Source organism: Oncorhynchus kisutch, linkage group LG7 (genome assembly GCF_002021735.2).
Source record: "Oncorhynchus kisutch isolate 150728-3 linkage group LG7, Okis_V2, whole genome shotgun sequence".
Lineage (NCBI taxonomy): Eukaryota > Metazoa > Chordata > Actinopteri > Salmoniformes > Salmonidae > Oncorhynchus > Oncorhynchus kisutch.
Window position 1 is genome coordinate 30310176 of NC_034180.2, and position 18878 is coordinate 30329053.

The 18878-nt window shown below is 45.3% G+C and overlaps 1 protein-coding gene across 14 annotated transcripts in view; it reads right to left on the reverse strand.

Annotated features, from left to right (window-relative positions):
• The window catches only part of syne2b (spectrin repeat containing, nuclear envelope 2b), a 132258-nt gene that overhangs the window by 18771 nt on the left and 94609 nt on the right, over positions 1-18878 (reverse strand). For all 14 annotated transcript variants that reach the window (XM_031828914.1, XM_031828911.1, XM_031828908.1 and 11 more), the window contains 21 exons: positions 16380-16573; positions 15765-15903; positions 15433-15648; positions 14935-15087; positions 14657-14818; positions 14203-14358; positions 13613-13756; positions 13314-13484; positions 11276-11409; positions 10987-11191; positions 10652-10834; positions 10401-10520; positions 10153-10307; positions 9839-9986; positions 9558-9652; positions 9094-9325; positions 8812-9006; positions 6310-6435; positions 5638-5793; positions 2718-2876; positions 1791-1957 (listed from right to left, as the gene is read on the reverse strand). In XM_031828914.1, the coding sequence (XP_031684774.1) occupies positions 1791-1957; positions 2718-2876; positions 5638-5793; positions 6310-6435; positions 8812-9006; positions 9094-9325; positions 9558-9652; positions 9839-9986; positions 10153-10307; positions 10401-10520; positions 10652-10834; positions 10987-11191; positions 11276-11409; positions 13314-13484; positions 13613-13756; positions 14203-14358; positions 14657-14818; positions 14935-15087; positions 15433-15648; positions 15765-15903; positions 16380-16573 (3410 nt within the window). The remainder of the gene's footprint in view (positions 1-1790; positions 1958-2717; positions 2877-5637; positions 5794-6309; positions 6436-8811; positions 9007-9093; positions 9326-9557; positions 9653-9838; positions 9987-10152; positions 10308-10400; positions 10521-10651; positions 10835-10986; positions 11192-11275; positions 11410-13313; positions 13485-13612; positions 13757-14202; positions 14359-14656; positions 14819-14934; positions 15088-15432; positions 15649-15764; positions 15904-16379; positions 16574-18878) is intronic.

Below are 18878 nucleotides of genomic sequence, written 5' to 3' on the forward strand. Positions count from 1 at the left end.
AGCTTGTTCAAGTGCAACAGGCAGACATTCCTCACGTTTATCTGCTTACAGGGGGTTACAGCTACAAACAACCATGGAGACTGAGGCCCAAATCCTGTCCTCATGCGCTCTAAAACGGAATAATTTCATCCCAACTTTTACACCATGTCTCTGGAATAGCGGCAGAATATGTAGGCTAAACTAGGGGTCCACACATTCCTTTGCATAGCGCCACATGGACCAGTACTAAGTGGCAGAATGGACTAACTAGCTCATTAACAGGATAAAACATCCATGCAAGGTTGGCTTAAAGGACAGTGTGTTAGTGGGCTGGGCAGCCTGCCCTGCAGTCTCTGTGTTATTCCATCCTATATCTATCCGCAATCCTAAGGACCTCAAACTTTAGGCTCCCTGTCATTCATAGAGAGAACCCTCTCCCTGTCCCTTGGTCCACATGGCCATAGACAAGTCCAGAATATCACTCAAATAGAAACCCCTCCCTCTGCCTGTTGTTGCTATGCAGGCAGACTCCTGTTAGTGAGAGAAAGACAAGGCAGCTGGACACCATGTTAGAGAGAGCCAAGAACAGCCACCATATGGCCCAGCTAAATCCCTCATTCTCATGGAGGATAAGTCATCCCCCTTCCTCCCCTTCGCAGTGACTCTGTATGTCTGGCCCCTGTGGCCAGAGTAAAAACATTCCACTGAAGAGCAGGTCAGCTGGCTCTCTCTGACAAGTGGGGCCTCCGAGTTTCCAATTAACCACTTGGGGATGGGGGGCTAGTATAGGCTATAGTAGTGCCTGCCTGTGAACAACAGCAATGACACCAGAATGTTAGATTGAATAACCTATTCTCTCTGGAGATCTAATACCAGTGCACTATATGCTACCCTCAATAATGAATAGCAATTGAATGAATGCTACTAACTAACATGCAATGCCAAAAGCTTGGATGATGAGAATGACTCAAAAGTCTCTTACAAATATTCTAGCAGAGGCTTGTAAACAGGCTGCAGCAGAGAAGACTGCAGACATCATTATACCGATGATGCCCAGAGAAAACAAGGCCTCATCAGTGACCAGAGTTCGAAACACTTCACCTAATGATCTCAGAAATAAATCTTGTTAGTGGAGAAAGAAAACACATGAAGGAGGACACAGTTTTAACCCCCTGCACACTGCAGACCTAGTGTCCATCAGACGCACGGTGAATCGTTACAAGAAGACTACACTTGGAATAGCATCATAGTCTCATAATACACCAGTCCTCCCTGATGCATTAGATTAGAACATATTCTTTTAAATCTCATTAGTCCTAAAGTATTCTATATATCCGCCTTGATATTCCTTTAAATGGATCATGTGTTGACTGCTTTCCGAGACACGCATGTACCATCAATAATTGCATCATGCTGTATGATGACACATAAGAGGTAAGCCTGTGTAAAGGTATTTCAGCAGTTCTCTTCATTCCACTCTGTGTTGGATTGGGATTAATGTTTCTGGATTAATAACTATATCCCTGTGATGGCTCCCTGAAGCTCTCCCTGTTATAATCTCAAAGCTTGGAACATTGCAGCAGCTGTTCTACCCTGTCCTGTCCTCACCTAACCCTAGTGGTAGAACCAGTTCTGACAGCGGTCAGACCACAGTCTTATAATGATGCGTTGTTGTAATGCATCCTCTGTGTTGTTTTGAATGACAAAGAGAAATCAATCCATTTGCAAGACTGATATACTATGTACTCGATATGCCCTAACCAAGCCAATATTGTGGTCAGAGAGTTGTAAAGGTCCAACTGTGGTCTTACCTGGTCTCTATGTGATCAAACAGGTGCTGCCAGCGGTCGTTGATGTCCTTCAGCTTGTCGTTGACCTCGGTCTCCTTGGTCTTGTTGCTAGCGGTGATGAGCTGCTCTCCAAGCAGCTTCAGGTGGGTTTTATTCTCACTGAAGAGGTTGATCTCCTCCATACAGTCCTGGGAGTCACACAGAATGGGAATGAGTATCTGAATGAGTGCACGTGTTGTGTCAAAGTAATGTTTGTATGAGAGGGAGAGGGTATGTGAGTATGGGTCGAAAGGTTTTGTGAATGATGGTATTCTATAGGAGGACATTTCCCCCAATATTATATATTATGGTATCAATGTTTTAAAAAGTCCAATATTGTCCAGTCAACAAAGTGTGACATCCACCTCCCTCCAAGCGGCCCTGCTGCTGAGATTAAAACAGCTGTCGTTCCATTCACTGGCAGGATAATTCACAGCACATTGAAAACTTTGTATCCCCCCCTCCTTCTCTCGGTCTCCTCCTTCAGAACATTCCCCACCACTCTATCTTCTGTCTGTAGAGAGCTACTATCTCTGTTTACTTCCCTACTTTCATACGGTGGACTTTGATCGTCTGTTGAGGGGGAGCCAATCAGTGGAGTGATAAAAACCAGTCTGGATATGTTTAAAAGTCTAACCGTTGAACTGTGGCTGTTGGATAAATCTAATCTAAATGACAATAGATAAATGAATCACTGTTTACGTTCCACAGTGCCAGGCCGGTTTATTGTTCTAATAATCCAATTCAACTTGAAAGTTTTTATCATTTTGATCTAAACTTGATTTAGATAACTCTGACTAAGCTATACACCAAAGGGAGTGAAACTGCTCAAACTGTTTTGACTATATTTGAATCACAGAGACTCAGGACCCCCCTTGTGGGCCAAACAGCATGGTACAGCCCCCCTACCTTCTTCAGCTTCTCCACCATCTCCTCAATGCTGATGTCGGCATTGTGTGCTACTTTGTTTTCCATCTGCGTCAGCCATTCACAAAGCTCCTTGTTTTTCTCATTAAAGATGATCCATGCGTTGAGACGGTCTGCTATCTCCTGTTTGCGTAGGGAGACCTTAAAGGAAACACAGAATATGGACAATATATGCTTAATGGGCAATAATAGATGGTCAATGTACCATAGATAACTGTTATCATATCTACTATATGGTTAAATAGTGAGTTAGGTGGGCATGGATTCTGCAAAGGTTTCTCCAGACTAAATAACAGTGACAGTAAGATTGCCAAGGGAATGTCAGGGAAACCAGTTCAATTGCTTCACCAAAGTTTCCTTCAAGTTAGTAATGATGTAATGATAAATAATGATGACACAAAGATGTGGAGCATTCACACAGACAGGTATGATTTCTCTTCAACCAGGAGTTGAGTAGAACTGTACTTCATTGCATGGCAAAATGAAGTCTGTTCGTACTACTCTGTGTGACACGAGAGAGAAGGATTTGTTGTGGCGCGTGAGAAACAGGTTCACACTATTAATGGCTGCCGTGATTATGAGTACTTCAAGACGATGCCACCTCACTTCACCACTCAAATAACAGGCAGGTGTAGTCCCATGCTCACAGATAAAATAAACCAATATCATCTACACTACATGGCCAAAAGTATGCGGACACCTGCTTGTCAAACATTTCATTCCAAAATCATGGGCATTTATATGGAGTTGGTCCCCCCTTGCTGCTGTAACAGCCTCCACTCTTCTGGGAAGGCTTTCCACTAGATGTTGGAACATTGCTGCGGGGACATGCTTCCATTCAGCCACAATAGCATTAGTGAGGTCGGGCACTGATATTGGGCGATTAGGCCTGGCTCGCAGTCGGCGTTCCAATTCATCCCAAAGGTGTTCTATGGGGTTGAGGTCAGAGCTCTGTGAAGGCTAGTCAAGTTCTTCCATACCGATCTCGACAAACCATTTCTGTATGGATGTCGCTTCGTGCATGTGGACATTGTCATGTTGAAACAGGAAAGGGCCTTTCCCAAACCGTTGCCACAAAGTTGGAAGCACATAATCATCTAGAATGTCATTGTTAAGATTTCCCTTCAAAGCCCCAGACCATTATTCCTCCTCCTCCAAACTTTACAGTTGGCACTATGCATTGAGGGAGATAGCATTCTCCTGGCATCTGCCAAAACAAGATTAGTCTGCCGGACTGCCAGATGGTGAAGCGTGATTCATCCCTCCAGAGAATGCGAGTCCAATGGTGGCGAGCTTTACACCACTCTAGCCAACGCTTGACATTGAGCATGGTGATCTTAGGCTTCTGTGCTCGGCCATTTCAAGAAGCTCCCGTCGAACAGTTATTGTGCTGACGTTGTTTCCAGAGGCAGTTTGGAACTCGGTAGTGAGTGTTGTAACTGAGGACAGATGATTTTTACACGCTGCGCGCTTTAGCACTCTGCGGTCCCATTCTGGGCTTGTGTGGCCTACCACTTCGCGGCTGAGCAGTTGTTGCTCCTAGACATTTCCTCTTCACAATAACAGCACTTACAGTTGATCTAGCAGAGCAGAAATGTGACGAACATGAGCTCTTGAGCTCTTCAGTAAGGCCATTCTACTGCCAATGTTTGTCTATGGAGATAGCATGGATGTGTGCTTGATTTTATAAACCTGTCAAAAACGCGTGTAGCTGAAATAGCCGAATCCACCAATTTGAAGGTGTGTCCACATACACTATATATACAAAAGTATCTTGTACTCAGGCAGAGTTGCCACAGCAGCACAGAAAGAGTTAACGCACAGTTAGGCCAAGAAAGTGAAAGGTAAGATGGACTCCATCTGCTATGAACATCATGTGCTTATTCACCATTTATCAAAAACAAATGCAAAATAAATCAGTTCTCTCTTGATCTACATTCACTTCCACTAATAAAAACACCTTCCCAAAGACTTCATGTTAATTTTCCGCCTCTCGCCAGACTGAGTGTGAGTCTAATGGAGTGTGATGGGTACACAACTCTGAGAGATAGACATGGTGGATGGTGTGGAGGAACATTAGGAGAGGTGTAAGCAACACCCTTCAGCTGACTGCTGCATCGTGTTCCCATGTGACAGATTTTGGGATGAGCACCAGGCACAGTAGTCAACACTCCCCTTGAAATCAAATCACAAATTCCATCAGTAAAGTTGTCAAAACTGTACAAATTTTGTCATTTAAGCCTGAAAACATTGAATCAGTTTTTTTTTTACTCACCCGGTTGAAAGCCTTAGAATAGCCATAGCAACGGTCCTAGCCTGACGACAGGCTGATTTCCAATACAAAGGGCCTGCTTCCTGAAGCCTAAACTAATTTCTCCATCACCATCTGGCCCCCCATTCCCACACAGCCATTTCCCCCAAACCTGTATGTCTCTACCCCAGAAACTAACCCAAAAGCTCAGGCTCCAGCACATATCCACCAAACTTGGTTTTCATTCTATGGTTGACCATACCATAATAAAACAATTATATAATAATATTTCAGAAAATGTTACATTTTTAAAGTTCTTGAAGTGTACCACTACCAACTGGGTTATATTTATATAAAACGAATCAAATCAGAGTCAGATGACAGGCTTGTTTCCCTTGCAAAACAACTACTGATTGGATTAAGAAATTGAGTTTTTGCATTTAGTTATCTGGACATTCATGCCAACCAACTGTTTCTGTATATGTCACCACGGCAGCTGCTGTCCCAACACAAACATACACACACACACACACACACTGTTTGGCTATTGCCTTCACACTAAACACACTCAGCCTAGTGAGCCTTAAGCCTGCAGGCTGTCTAGCCCAGAGCCCAGCCGTCTCCCCAGCCCTAGCCAGCCATGTCCCCTACCTTGAGGCAGAGTTCCTCCCATTGACAGTGGAGGTGCTCCACCTGTTCCTGGAGTAGCAGCACGTCGTCAGCAATGATGTACTGGGACAGGTCCGTCTTCATGGTGGCAAGTTCAGTCAGGCTCTCAGCCCAGTCATCCAGTGAGTTCTCAGCCTCCTGCATACCATAACACAGCACCAACAAACTGTCCCGTCAGGCCCCCTCCACTCCAGTCCATGCCACGCGCCCTCTCTCTCTCTCTCTGTCCTGCCCCTTCTCTTTGCTCTGCTTCTCTCTCTCTCTATTTCTCCCCGCCCCAGGAGAGGATTAAGGGCCGCAGCAGACCAGGACAGAAGGAGGGGGGAGGGGATAAACCCCTGATGGGCCACAAGAGATTGAAAAGCCAAACATGTTACTAACTTGGCTCTGCTCTTGTGTTCTGACTGATACTTGATCTGTTTTAGATGTGCTTTAGTGGGCCAACTAACGACTTCCCAGTCTAAGGACTGAAGTCTCATCAGCTTCTATCGCACAATAAACACAATAAACTTTGATAAAACAAAACAAATTACCACATGAACACCAAAAGGACTCTTTTGTTCCTAACTTTTGTCCCACTCCATTCTGCCCTATGTATTCACACACTGGGTGAAAGGGTCGAGACATTTGGAAACAACTGTGTTTACTACTTACCTTAGTGAGTTTCTCTGTAACTTGGAGCTCATTGTCATGTTCTGGGATCGACTGCTTCAGTCCGGTCTGCATGGTGTCCAGCTGCTGCATGCTATAGGATAGTCTGGCCTCGCAGCGCTCCCAGTTCTGAGAGTAGAAAGGTAGTCATGTAAATAGATATACTCTAGTTGAAGGAGTAGTTGAGAAGGTTAGTAGAAGTTAAGAGGAGCATTTCTGTTTTTAGCATTGAAAATTATTTTTAGTGCCTCCATTGTCAGGGTGGATGAAAAGGGAATTGATGTAATCTATTGGATTTCATCAAAGCAAAGAAAGACTTGGCCAAAAAGCAGACGAAAGGGGAGAGCGGGTTAAGTTTCCAAGAACAGACACGAGACCTCCCACAGAAGGAGAGGCCAGGTGTCAATTCAGGTCAGTGAACATCAACATATCTCATGCCTCAGCCCTTCGTAGAGTATCTCTAGGTATTGCCCGAGGAACAGCAGGGCCAAAAACAAGCATGTTTACCCAGTTGGAGAGGCTCTGGTCTCCATGTCTACCTTAGTGCTCCTGACAGCTCAGGGACCGGAGGAGTTCAAGTGCTCTAATACCCAGACAGGCTTACACTAAGCTGCCTCCCGGCCTGCCCGCCTCCTCCCTGCCTGCATGCTTGCCTCCTCCAGACCCGCCTGCCTCATCCCTGTCTGCCTCATCCCTGCCTGCCTCATCCCTGCCTGCCTCATCCCTGCCTGCCTCATCCCTGCCTGCCTTGTCCCTGCCTGTCTGCCTAGTCCCTGCCTGCCTCCTCCCTGCCTGCATGCTTGCCTCCTCCAGACCCACCTGCCTCGTCCCTGCCTGCCTCCTCCCTGCCTGCCTGCCTTGTCCCTGCCAGCTTGCCTAGTCCCTGCTTGCCTCCTCCAGACCCACCTGCCTCGTCCCTGCCTGCCTCCTCCCTGCCTGCCTGCCTTGTCCCTGCCTGCTTGCCTAGTCCCTGCTTGCCTCCTCCAGACCCACCTGCCTCGTCCCTGCCTGCCTCCTCCCTGCCTGCCTGCCTTGTCCCTGCCTGCTTGCCTAGTCCCTGCCTGCCTCCTCCCTGCCTGCATGCTTGCCTCCTCCAGACCCGCCTGCCTCGTCCCTGTGTGCCTCATTCCTGCCTGCCTCATCCCTACCTGCCTGCCTAGTCCCTGCCTGCCTCATCCCTACCTGCCTGCCTCATCCCTACCTGCCTGCCTCATCCCTATCTGCCTGCCTCCTCCCTGCCTGCATGCTTGCCTCCTCCAGACCCGCCTGCCTCGTCCCTGCCTGCCTCCTCCCTGCCTGCATGCTTGCCTCCTCCAGACCCGCCTGCCTCGCCCCTGTCTGCCTCATCCCTGCCTGCCTCATCCCTACCTGCCTGCCTCATCCCTACCTGCCTGCCTAGTCCCTGCCTGCCTCATCCCTGCCTGCCTCATCCCTGCCTGCCTCATCCCTGCCTGCCTGCCTCGTCCCTGCCTGCCTGCCTCGTCCCTGCCTGCCTGCCTAGTCCCTGCCTGCCTGCCTAGTCCCTGCCTGCCTGCCTAGTCCCTGCCTGCCTGCCTAGTCCCTCGCTGTGGTTACTACATTATGTGTTATTTCATAGTTTTGATGTCTTCACTATTATTCTACAATGTAGAAAATAGTCAAAAATAAAGAGAAACCCTTGAATGAGTAGGTGTTCTAAAACCTTGGACCGGTAGTGTATATGGGGATCTGTTTCTAGGATCACTCACTATGATAAGGGACAAATCACTTTTACAGGCCTACTCAATGGAAAAATATTTCCTCCATGAACTACAAGCTGTCATAAAGAGCCTTAAAACTACTGAGTGCTGTGGGTCAAAGAGCCTTCTCATGACTGAATGATTTATCAAGTCTGATAGCTGACTAAGGCACTCCCTCTGACAAAAGGTTGACCAGTAATCAACTCAGTCAATCGGTCAGTATCCCACACTGCCAGAAACCCAGATCAGTGCTAGACTAAGCCAGACTACTGGATGAGTGGATAGTTGTTATAGAGAAGATCCAGGAATGTACGTACTGTAGGTCAGTGGGCTGATCTGTGTGTTTCAGGCACAAAACTGCTAAGTTTGAGCCCAATGAGGGAGGAAATGGACTGCATGTAACAGTAGGGTTAGAATGGGCATTTAAGGTGAAATGTAACCACAGTAGGTGGGTAGGGGGTCAAATATAATAAGGCATTTCTAAAAGTAGACCTCTGACTGTAGAGAATTCCTGTTTCACATCAGACAGTTCAAGCCTAAGCTAAGATCTTTCTTTATATTGTAAACCTGTGACTCTGACAGAACTTTACTCAATTCTATTGATTCAAAAGTATCCTCTTAACTCTGACCTATCATTTGTATCAATAATTTTATAATCAAATACACTTAAAACATGTTATTCCACTAAACTGTGATCCACAAATAATGATCTTCCTATAGGTCAGCTGATTGAGTAGTCTCTTCCCCCAGCTGCTGTCTCCCACTGACTGAGGGGCAAGAGGAGCACCTGAATGATAGCGTTTGTTATGTCCTTTCTCTTTTCCAGCAGTTCTTGCAGGTTCTCCCAGTCCTCCTGCAGGGTAGCCAGCTCGGTCTGCAGCTGTGCCTGAGTCTGTTCGTCCCCCATGGAGAAGAGCTGACGACCTAGCTCCAGAGTGTGGATGTAGCTGCACTGGTATCTCTGGAAAAGCAGCTCCGTGTGCTACAGTCCACAGACGACAGAAGGAATGCACTGTCATTTATGAACCTTTGCCCTTCCCCTTGGCTGTATCAATCTCTAACCTATTACCTTCATGTCGTAGAGGGAGCTTCGGAGCTGCTGCAGGCTGCAGTGGGCTGGCCCTGTGGGGGGCAGGAGGGCCTGGGTATCTGCTACGAACCTCTGGAGCTTCCTGAGGCTGCGGCTGTAGAGGTGCCAGTGTTTGACTAGCCCCTCCACCAGGGAGCTCCTCTGAGCTGCCCTCTGCACAGCCCCCTGCCAGTGCTCCCTCAGCTGGGCCAGCTTCAGGATAAAGTCGCTCCTGGGGGACAGAGAACGGTAACAGCATACAAATGAATACAACTACAAGAGTAACTCTGAAAGCTAAAATCAATGACGATGATTGATAATGATCAAAAACATGTAACTAATCACCAGCTGATGGTCAAAGGACCACGACGCCCGTTAATAGAGGTGGATAAACATCAATGGTGCAACAGTTCTTACAAAGACTCTAACATCATGTGAGCAGATAATCTCTGTCCTGTCCTCACCTATCATCCACGTCTCCCCTCTGCAGCAGACGTAGAGAATCATTGATGACAGAGTGCAGGATCTGATGACCGATAGATATCTCTAACTGGAACCTCTGAGACACCAGAATCACAATATTACTGTCATATTCACTGGCCTAGTTAGTGTTACTGAATAGATACTGATAGTGGCTGTATTTTTATGTGTGTGTGTGTGTGTGTGTGTGTGCGTGCGTGCATGAGTCTGTGTGTGCGTGTGTATGTGTGTGATGTAAGCGTGCGAGCGTATGTGTGTTTGTCACCTGGTGTGTGCGTAGCTGCTCTCTCAGGCCGCTGTAGGTACTGGCCAGGTCTACTGCTAGGCTGTCCTCCATCATCTGTAGGAAGTCCATCCAGTTCTCACACTTCTCCTGAAAACTCTGTTGCCTCAGTGACTCTGTCTGCAACTCACTGACACACAAACAAGACACACTTTAAACCTGCCATACTGTTTTCTAGTGTAATAGTAGGGAATAGCCAGAATTTCGTTTTTTTATTGACTAATTTGTGGTAGACTCTGTCTGTTAGTGTCTCTCACGTTACCACGCTGACAGTAAATCACTTCTACTGTACTGACCTGTAGGTCTCCACAGCGCGGGCCGAGGCCTGAGCCCAGCTCCAGTTGAGGCTCTGTAGTCTGTGGGTGTCAGGGTCACTGAGGGTCAGCCTGTAGCTCAGCTCATTCAGTATATCAAGGTCAGGAGAGAAACCACTCAGCTCCAGCAGACCCATCTGGAACACATGGATCCAAAGTCAGTCTCTGGATATACAGTATTCAATACAGAGGTTTGACTTTAGCATGAGGTCTGTTTTGTGTTGGCCTACCTTGGATATATACATTTGTGGAGGCACGGTTACACTTTTCAGTCTCCCCTCCCAGTCCTCAAGGTGTTTCTCAAGGGATGCCAAGACACTCTCAAACTCCTGGAGCTGCTCATCCTCTTCCTGCACACAGAAAAACACATGAATAACATGGTCAGGGATCAGGCATAAAGGCATACATAACATAATTAAACAAGAATGTAATGTCATACAAGTAGCTATAAAACAATAAGGCAAATACCACCACACAGTACCTGGAGCTGCCCAAGATTATCGGCCAGTGACTGGCTCAGATATAGGACACCACGGGTTAGCATACGGCTCTCTGATTGGATGAAGACGGCAGACGAGGGTTCCACTCGTCCACTGAGTTCCTTAGAGGCCTCTAGCACCCCCTCCAGGTCGGTCTGTAAACTGTCTGTTCTCTCCTGCAGGCTCTGGGACAGGATCAATGAAAGAAATACAGCAGCGAGAATGACAGAGTTCTCACAAGAACTGATTCAGGATCAGTCTGATCTATACTCTCATACGACTCATTAACTATGTGCATATTCCCGCTACCATGTAGCTTTCATAATATCCCACTTACATGGACGGCCTGTATCTGGGCTGCAACCAGTTGTGTAGTATTGTCCTGACCAGGTGGCTGGTTCATCAGAGCTGTGACATCACCCCTCAGTGTTTGCAGACGTTGGGAGAAAGGTACAGAGAGACGGGCATAAGCCCCCCAGATCTGGAGCAGTGTCTGAGTTCTATTCAGGTGATTCTCCAGCTCACGATTCACCTTATTCCACCTTGAAAGACCACAAAAGACCACTCAGTGTGTGTATAAGTGCGTGTGCATATGCGTGTTTGTGTGTATTGGAGTTTACACTGACCTGGTTCTCTCTCTATCCAGTTGCTCTGACATGAGGAAGGTGGCCGTAGGACTGATCATGTCCCTGAGGATGGACAGAGTGTGGATCAGACCATCCCATTCTGAGTCACACCCCTCAGTCTCCTTCCTTAGAAGCTAGATACAGGAACACATACACAACAGTGTGATTGCCTGCTCATAAACTGTATTATAACAGGAACAGTGCAATGACAGGTTGAAAGACAGAGGTCATATACCCAGTTACAAATCAACAGTGGCGACCCGCGATTCAGGGCCCCACCTTTTTTAGCAAAAAAAGTGGGGGGGTTGCCTGTTTTACATGTTATTTTGACATTAATAAATCAAATCAAATCACATTTTATTGGTCACATACACATGGTTAGCTGATCCAAGAAGGCTCAAGGTCAGTGGCCACATATAAAATTATGTCAAATCACGTTACATCTACAGTAGCTTTGATTGGACTGATCGTGTCAACATCATACTTTCTAAATCTTAGCTAGCAGTCATCATCATGAATCAAGTCGACAATCTACTGTCAAATGCTTTTTAATCCTTGTCATATGAAGATAAATAATTAAGAGAAATTATAGATAAAACGTATCGGTGCTTATCGGCCATTGGACATAAAGTGGGTGTGGTCCCAAGTCTGGGTTAGTGGGTCTCTTTTCCAAGCTTAAAAGGATAAACGTTCAACATTGCCCATGCTGTCAATCCAGCATGACCTCTGCCGCAGTCAAAACAACTGGAAACTCAGAACTGGGAAAATTATACTGGGACAACTGGGAACTCTGAAAAAAAACAAGCTCCCACTGGGAAAAAACATTTTGAACAGTCATCCAAACTCGGAATTGCAAGTAGGGAACTCAGGCCTCATTCTAGAGCTCCAACCTGAAGATCACTGACGTTATCACGATTTGACCTTGTTTTTTCTGAGTTCCCAGTTGTTTTGAAAGCACAATACATCCAGAGAATGCCAGACTTTGTTTACAAAGTTTGATAACAAGATTTGCCAACTGAGCACAGCACAACAAGGTGAGTCCAAAATGTATTGTATGCCGCTGCATAAATTATGTAATATTCCAAGGAGATATGTATACTGTAGCTAAGAAAGTAATACTAAGTGTATGTTGTGTAGTAAGCTGTTAGTATGTGAGCTCCTGAGTGGAGCAGCGGTCTAAGCCACTGCATCTCAGTGCAAGAGGCGTCACTATAGTACCTGGTTTGAATCCAGGCTGTATCACATCCGGATGTGATTGGGAGTCCCATAGGGTGGCGCACAATTGGCCCAGCGTCATCGTGGTTTGGCCTGAGTAGGCCGTCATTGCAAATAAGAATTTGTTCTTAACTGACTTGCCTAGTTAAATAAAGGATCAATAAAAAATGGTCCCTTTTCCGCTCTTAACTTCGCCTACTGTTCTGACTTGGTGGTGCCCATGTAGCCTATAGCCTGTTTTAGAGAAATGTAAACATTGAATATTGTAAAAGCTTTCATTGTCTGCTTATATGCCCCCTTTATTTCTCCAACGGTTCTGACTTGGTGTACAGGGAGAATACCGTAAGAATGGCTCATGTTCTGAATTCTAAACAGTTATATTGACTATGTCTGTCCTAGCTCGCTCATTAATGTCTTAATCAAAATTATGGATTGCCTCTTATCCCCTCGTCATCCCCTTATGCCATAGTTTATACATCACAATTGTCATTAGAAATAACAAGTCAGCCATATTAGGTACTTTTTTTTTTAGAGGCAGAAAATGAGTCTGAATTAACTGTTTCGAAGCCAGACAAGGCTCCGCTGATAGCCAGGTGTAGTAGTGGTAAGGTGTTGGGACTTCTGTTGGGACTCTGCTGTTGGGACAGCTTTATGTAGGCCCTAACAGTTTGTGGGCACCGTTTTTCACCATTATAGTGCACTTAATGTATTGTTTAGTGTTGTGCTGTGTTTGTGTAGTGACTTTGCTGGCATGCCCCACTAAGATTTACATGCTAAAATCGCCACTGGAAATCAAACTTGATGGCTATACAGTAGTACCTACCTGGAGCTTTTCATGGAGTCGTTGCAGGGCCTGGAGAGAAAGCTGAGGGAAGCAGCTGTATTCCATAGCCTGGCAGGTCTTCACTGTGTCCAGTGTTGCATCATTCAGTCCTTTCTCAAACCCAGCCCACAGCTCCAAAACCTGTTTCAGTCTCTGTCGCACAGCTGGGTTCTGGAGGGGGAAACAATGAGTCAAAATAGGAGCCACTGCACCCTACAATTTGAAGGTTTTTACAACTAGTGTCCATGCAGTGAATACATGTATTTGTTAAGCAACTGCCCTCATTCCCCTGAGCTTACCTCTTGACTGAAGGCTGTACAGGCCTTAATGACATCATCTGTCTGAGTGATGAAGGCACAGGTGCCATCCTCTTTTCCTGTGTGGTGTTTCTCTCTCAACTCTTGAAGAGCTGTATAATTTAGCCAGAGTTTCTCCTCCAGACCCTGACAGACAGGAGTAGCAAACGCAGTAACACATGCATGTTCAACTGTAGGTCCAATCCCCAATGTATTTGATTTATTTATTACGTTTATTTGAAACAGGGACAACGTACAACAAAATATATGTCTCAGAAGTAAGATTTAGCTAATATCTCATTTCCATCTGCAGTCCCTTGGTAGGTGAACATATAAACATTATATACTAGCAGACATCTTACTGTACATGCTTCAGACATCTTAAAAACAGAAGTCAAGACATTACACATCAAAATCAGTGCACATCATTGCTAATAAATTGCTGTTGGATCTGATAATATTGGGGTTCTAAAAAACATAAACACCTGGTAAAAACAAAATATTGCACATGGCCCTGTCATCATAGAAATAGCTAGAGGGCAAATGACTTGACACCTGTGGTACTGTACACCAGGTTCTGTTTTTCAACCCACCTCACAGGTTTTTAAGCTCTTCTCCACCTCAGAGTGACTGACGGGCCTCTGGGCTGAGCCCATCCACTCTCTCTGACTGGTGAGCCAAGTGTGGTGGTGCTGCAGTCTGACCTCTCTCTCTGTGCACATCCTCAGCTCCTGTTCAACATCCTGGATCTGCAGAGGGAAAGTCAATAGATATGGGGTCAAATAGATTCAATAGATATGGGATCAAATCATAATCAGTCGGAATGATTGGTTCTATAAAACAGGAGGTGTCACTAAAAATGACCAATAGCTATGGGATCAAATCATCAATAGTACGGATTGATGCTCTTAAAATAGCCTAGGATTTGTTACCGAAACGGCTTTAAAAATCGAAGGGGTTGAGCATCACGTTGATATTTTATATAAAGGACTATCCATAGGTTGAGGTTCTGTAAGCTATTTTCTCTTTCCCCAATTGAGTTCTCACCTGGTTGTTGAGGGTGCCCTGTAGACTGAGCCAGCGGTGGTTAAGACCGCCCAGCTCATCAGCATAATCTGGGTGTTCATATCTCCCTCTGCTCGTCTGCAACTCCGACTGGTTGACATAGTCCACTGTGAGCTGGCGGACTGCTATCTCAGCCTTACACACCTGTAGGAGAGAGAGAGAGACGTCGGGAATCGAACAATTTGTTTATGCAAATATAAATACTTTCACATGACCAGGTATTGAATAAGAGAGGACAAACTGAATCTGGCAGTTGCTACCTTGAAGCTCTGAAGAACTAGGTTGAGGTTCGCGTTGCTGGAGGTGGTTTGGTGGACCCTATCCCGCTGCTCTTCCAGCCTGGCCTCAGTCTCTCCAACCCAGGCTAGCAGCTCTGTCAAGGCCCCCTGTGGGGACAGCCTCTCCATCAACAACTGACAGACGGAAGAAGAGAAGGGAGAGGAGACAGTCAGCAGCATTGCAGTTCTTGACAGACTCAAACCGGTGTGCATGGCACCTACAACCAAACACTGTTCAAAGGCACTTAAATATTCACCCTCTGATTGGCACACTTACACAATCCATGTCTCAATTGTCTCAAGGCTTGAAAATCATTCTTTAACCTGTATCATCCCCTTTATCTACATTGATTGAAATTAATTTAACAAGTGACATCAATAAGGGATAATTGCTTTCACCTGGATTCACCTGGTCAGTCTATATCATGGAAAGAGCAGGTGTTCCTAATGTTTTGTACACTCAGTGTATGACCCACTCACCTGATGCAGAGTCTGCTGCACAGCAGGTATATCAGACAGAATGCCAGCCCAGTCCTGCTCTATCTGTCTGAGCTGGGTCTGTACAGAGCAAGGCTCTGGCGCAGCAGACTGGGGCTCTGGCGCCGTCTCTGCCTCTCTCAGCTGCAGTAGCTGTGTTCCAGTGGTGATCACTGAGGCCTTCAGAGCCGACTTAACCTCCAGCTCTTTGGTGAAGTCCTACAAACATGACAACAGACATGGTCATATTCACCAGAGGGTCATTCACCCCAACATGTTCTCACAGGCATTGACTTGACTGGAAAAAAACTGTCCATATAAGATTCTGGATTTACCATATACTGGTTAAGGTGGGAGTGAATGGGTTTCAGCTCTCGCTCCTGATTGGCTGTGAGAGTGAAAATGATCCAACTGTTGATCTGTTCTCTGGCCCCACCGATCCACTTGCTCAGTGCCACAAAGTCACGGGAAAACCTGCAGTGTTGAGATTAGGGTCATTCTTCTCAACTTCTGATTTTGGTTTAAAGGTTCAATTCTGACGTTTTCATCTCAATATAACATTTCTGGGTAACAATTAGGTACCTTACTGTGATTGTTTTATATTAAAATGGTAAGACATGTATTTATATATATAGTTTCTTAGCCAAGAGCAATTTCTCAAGCAATAATTTTGCTAGGACTGCCTGGGAGTGGTCTGAGTGGGTAGGTGAAAACTCTTACACTAAAAGGGCATTATCATAATTTTCACAAATTCACATATTATTCCAACCTCATAGTGTGGAAATACAGTATGAAACACAGGAAAATCCCATTTTTGATTGCATTGGCATTTAACAAGTAAATGCAACACCACTATCCCAAGTGGTTGCAAAATGTCAAAGCTGAAAACTTGCCAAATGCAATTATGAAGTTTCATATCTCATCTCTAAGCACTGTATCAAAGTCCTCACCTGCTCCACAGTTTCCTGTTCCTATCTGTGCTGACTCGTTGTTGCTCCAGCCTGAAGTGAAAGGTGGTCCAGCGAGCCTCCAGGCCACACCCAAACACACCCACCCCTTGGCAACCCGCCTCCTTCAACCACCTCCCCTGCTCCTGCATCCGGCTAAACTTTGCCCCACTCTCATCCAGGACTGCTCTCATTTTCTGTCGAAGAGAGAGAACCTAATCATCAGTCTCTTCAACATAAGCCTATACGCCCCATCATATCCCACATCCCATCTCTACTGTAACACACTATAAAAACCCCTCTCACACATGGCCCCAGCCCCAGCTCCTCAGAACCAGGCTGTGAATGAGGAAAACACTTATAGTTCTAATAGAACATCACAAGAAGGGCTTCTGGACGAGGTGCACCACTCTGATGATTGAGAAGAAAAAGTAGCAGAACCAGATATAGCCATGGAGCTGGCTGGGGGAGAAATCATGGAAAATGACTCCTAGGCTTAGAATATACAGTTGGAAGTTTACATAAATTAAGGTTGGAGTCATTAAAATCTGTTTTTCAATCATTCCACAAATTTCTTGTTAACAAACTATAGTTTTGGCAAGTCGGTTAGGACATCTACTTTGTGCATGACACAAGTAATTTTTCCAACAATTGTTTACAGACAGATTATTTCAATTATAGTTCACTGTATCACAATTCCAGTGGGTCAGAAGTTTACATACACGAAGTTGACTGTGCCTTTAAACAGCTTGGAAAATTCCAGAAAATTATGTCATGGCTTTAGAAGCTTCTGATAGGCTAATTGACATCATTTGAGTCAATTTGAGATGTGCCTGTGGATGTATTTCAAGGCCTACGTTCAAACTCAGTGCCTCTTTGCTTGACATCATGGGAAAAATCTAAAGAAATCAGCCAAGACCTCAGAAAAAAAATTGTAGACCTCCACAAGTCTGGTTCATCCCTGGGAGCAATTTCCAAACGCCTGAAGGTACCAAGTTCATCTGTACAAACAATAGTACAGAAGTATAAACACCATGGGAACACGCAGCCGTCATACCGCTCAGGATGGAGACGCGTTCTGTCTCCTAGAGATGAATGTACTTTTGTGCGAACAGTGAAAATCAATCCCAGAACAACAACAAAGGACCTTGTGAAGGTGGAAACAGGTACAAAAGTATCTATATCCACAGTAAAACGAGTACTATATCGACATAACCTGAAAGGCCGCTCAGCAAGGAAGAAGCCACTGCTCCAAAACCGCAATAAAAAAGCCAGACCACGGTTGAAACTGCACATGTTGACAAAGATCGTGCTTTTTGGAGAAATGTCCTCTGGTCTGATGAAACAAAAATAGAACTGTTTGGCCATTATGACCATTGTTATGTTTGGAGGAAAAAGGGTGACGCTTGCAAGCCGAAGAACACCATCCCAACTGTGAAGCACGGAGGTGGCAGCATCATGTTGTGGGGGTGCTTTGCTGCAGGATGGACTGGTGCACTTCACAAAATAGATGGCATCATGAGGAGAGAAAATTATTTGGATATATTGAAGCAACATCTCAAGACATCAGTCAGGAAGTTAAAACTTGGTCGCAAATGGGTCTTCCAAATGGACAATGACCCCAACCGTACTTCCAAAGTTGTGGCAAAATGGCTTAAGGACAACAAAGTCAAGGCATTGGAGTGGCCATCACAAACCCTGACCTCAATCCTATAGAACATTTGTGGGCAGAACTGAAAAAGCGTGTGCGAGCAAGGAGGCATACAATCCGGACTCAGTTACACCAGCTCTGTCAGGAGGAATGGACCAAAATTCACCCAACTTATTGTGGGAAGCTTGTGGAAGGCTACCCGCAACGTTTGACCCAAGTTAAACAATTTAAAGGCAATGCTACCAAATACTAATTGAGTGTATGTAAACTTCTGACCCACTGGGAATGTGATGAAAGAAATCAAATCTGAAATAAATAATTTTCTCTACTATTATTCTGACATTTCACATTCTTAAAATAAAGTGGTGATCCTAACTGACCTAAGACCTTTTACTAGGATTAAAATCTGGATTTGTGAAAAACTGAGTTTATATGTATTTGACTAAGGTGTATGTACATTTCTGACTTCAACTGTACTCTGAGCTGAAAATCCGTCTACTTCTTTTGCAAATTACTATGAATTAACAGACTTATTTTCTCAAACTTGTCAATACTAAACATCATGTTAAGGTGTGGGACATTCATTGTGTGACAAGAAATAACGTGCAGGTTTATTAGGCTCCAGCATCTAGAATTTGTCTGTCCACAATTCAACTGTGGGAACATGGAGGCTCTCAACAATAGCCAGCAGAAAGAGTTGGATGCTACTATACGAGGGATTGTTTGTGAAGAGATTTCTTCTGCCCTGGACTTACAATTCAAACTGGTAAATGAATCATTGGCAGTGCTCACTGCTAAAGTGGATACCTTTTCAACCAAAGTGGAAGGTCTGGAGAAGACAGCCAATGCGA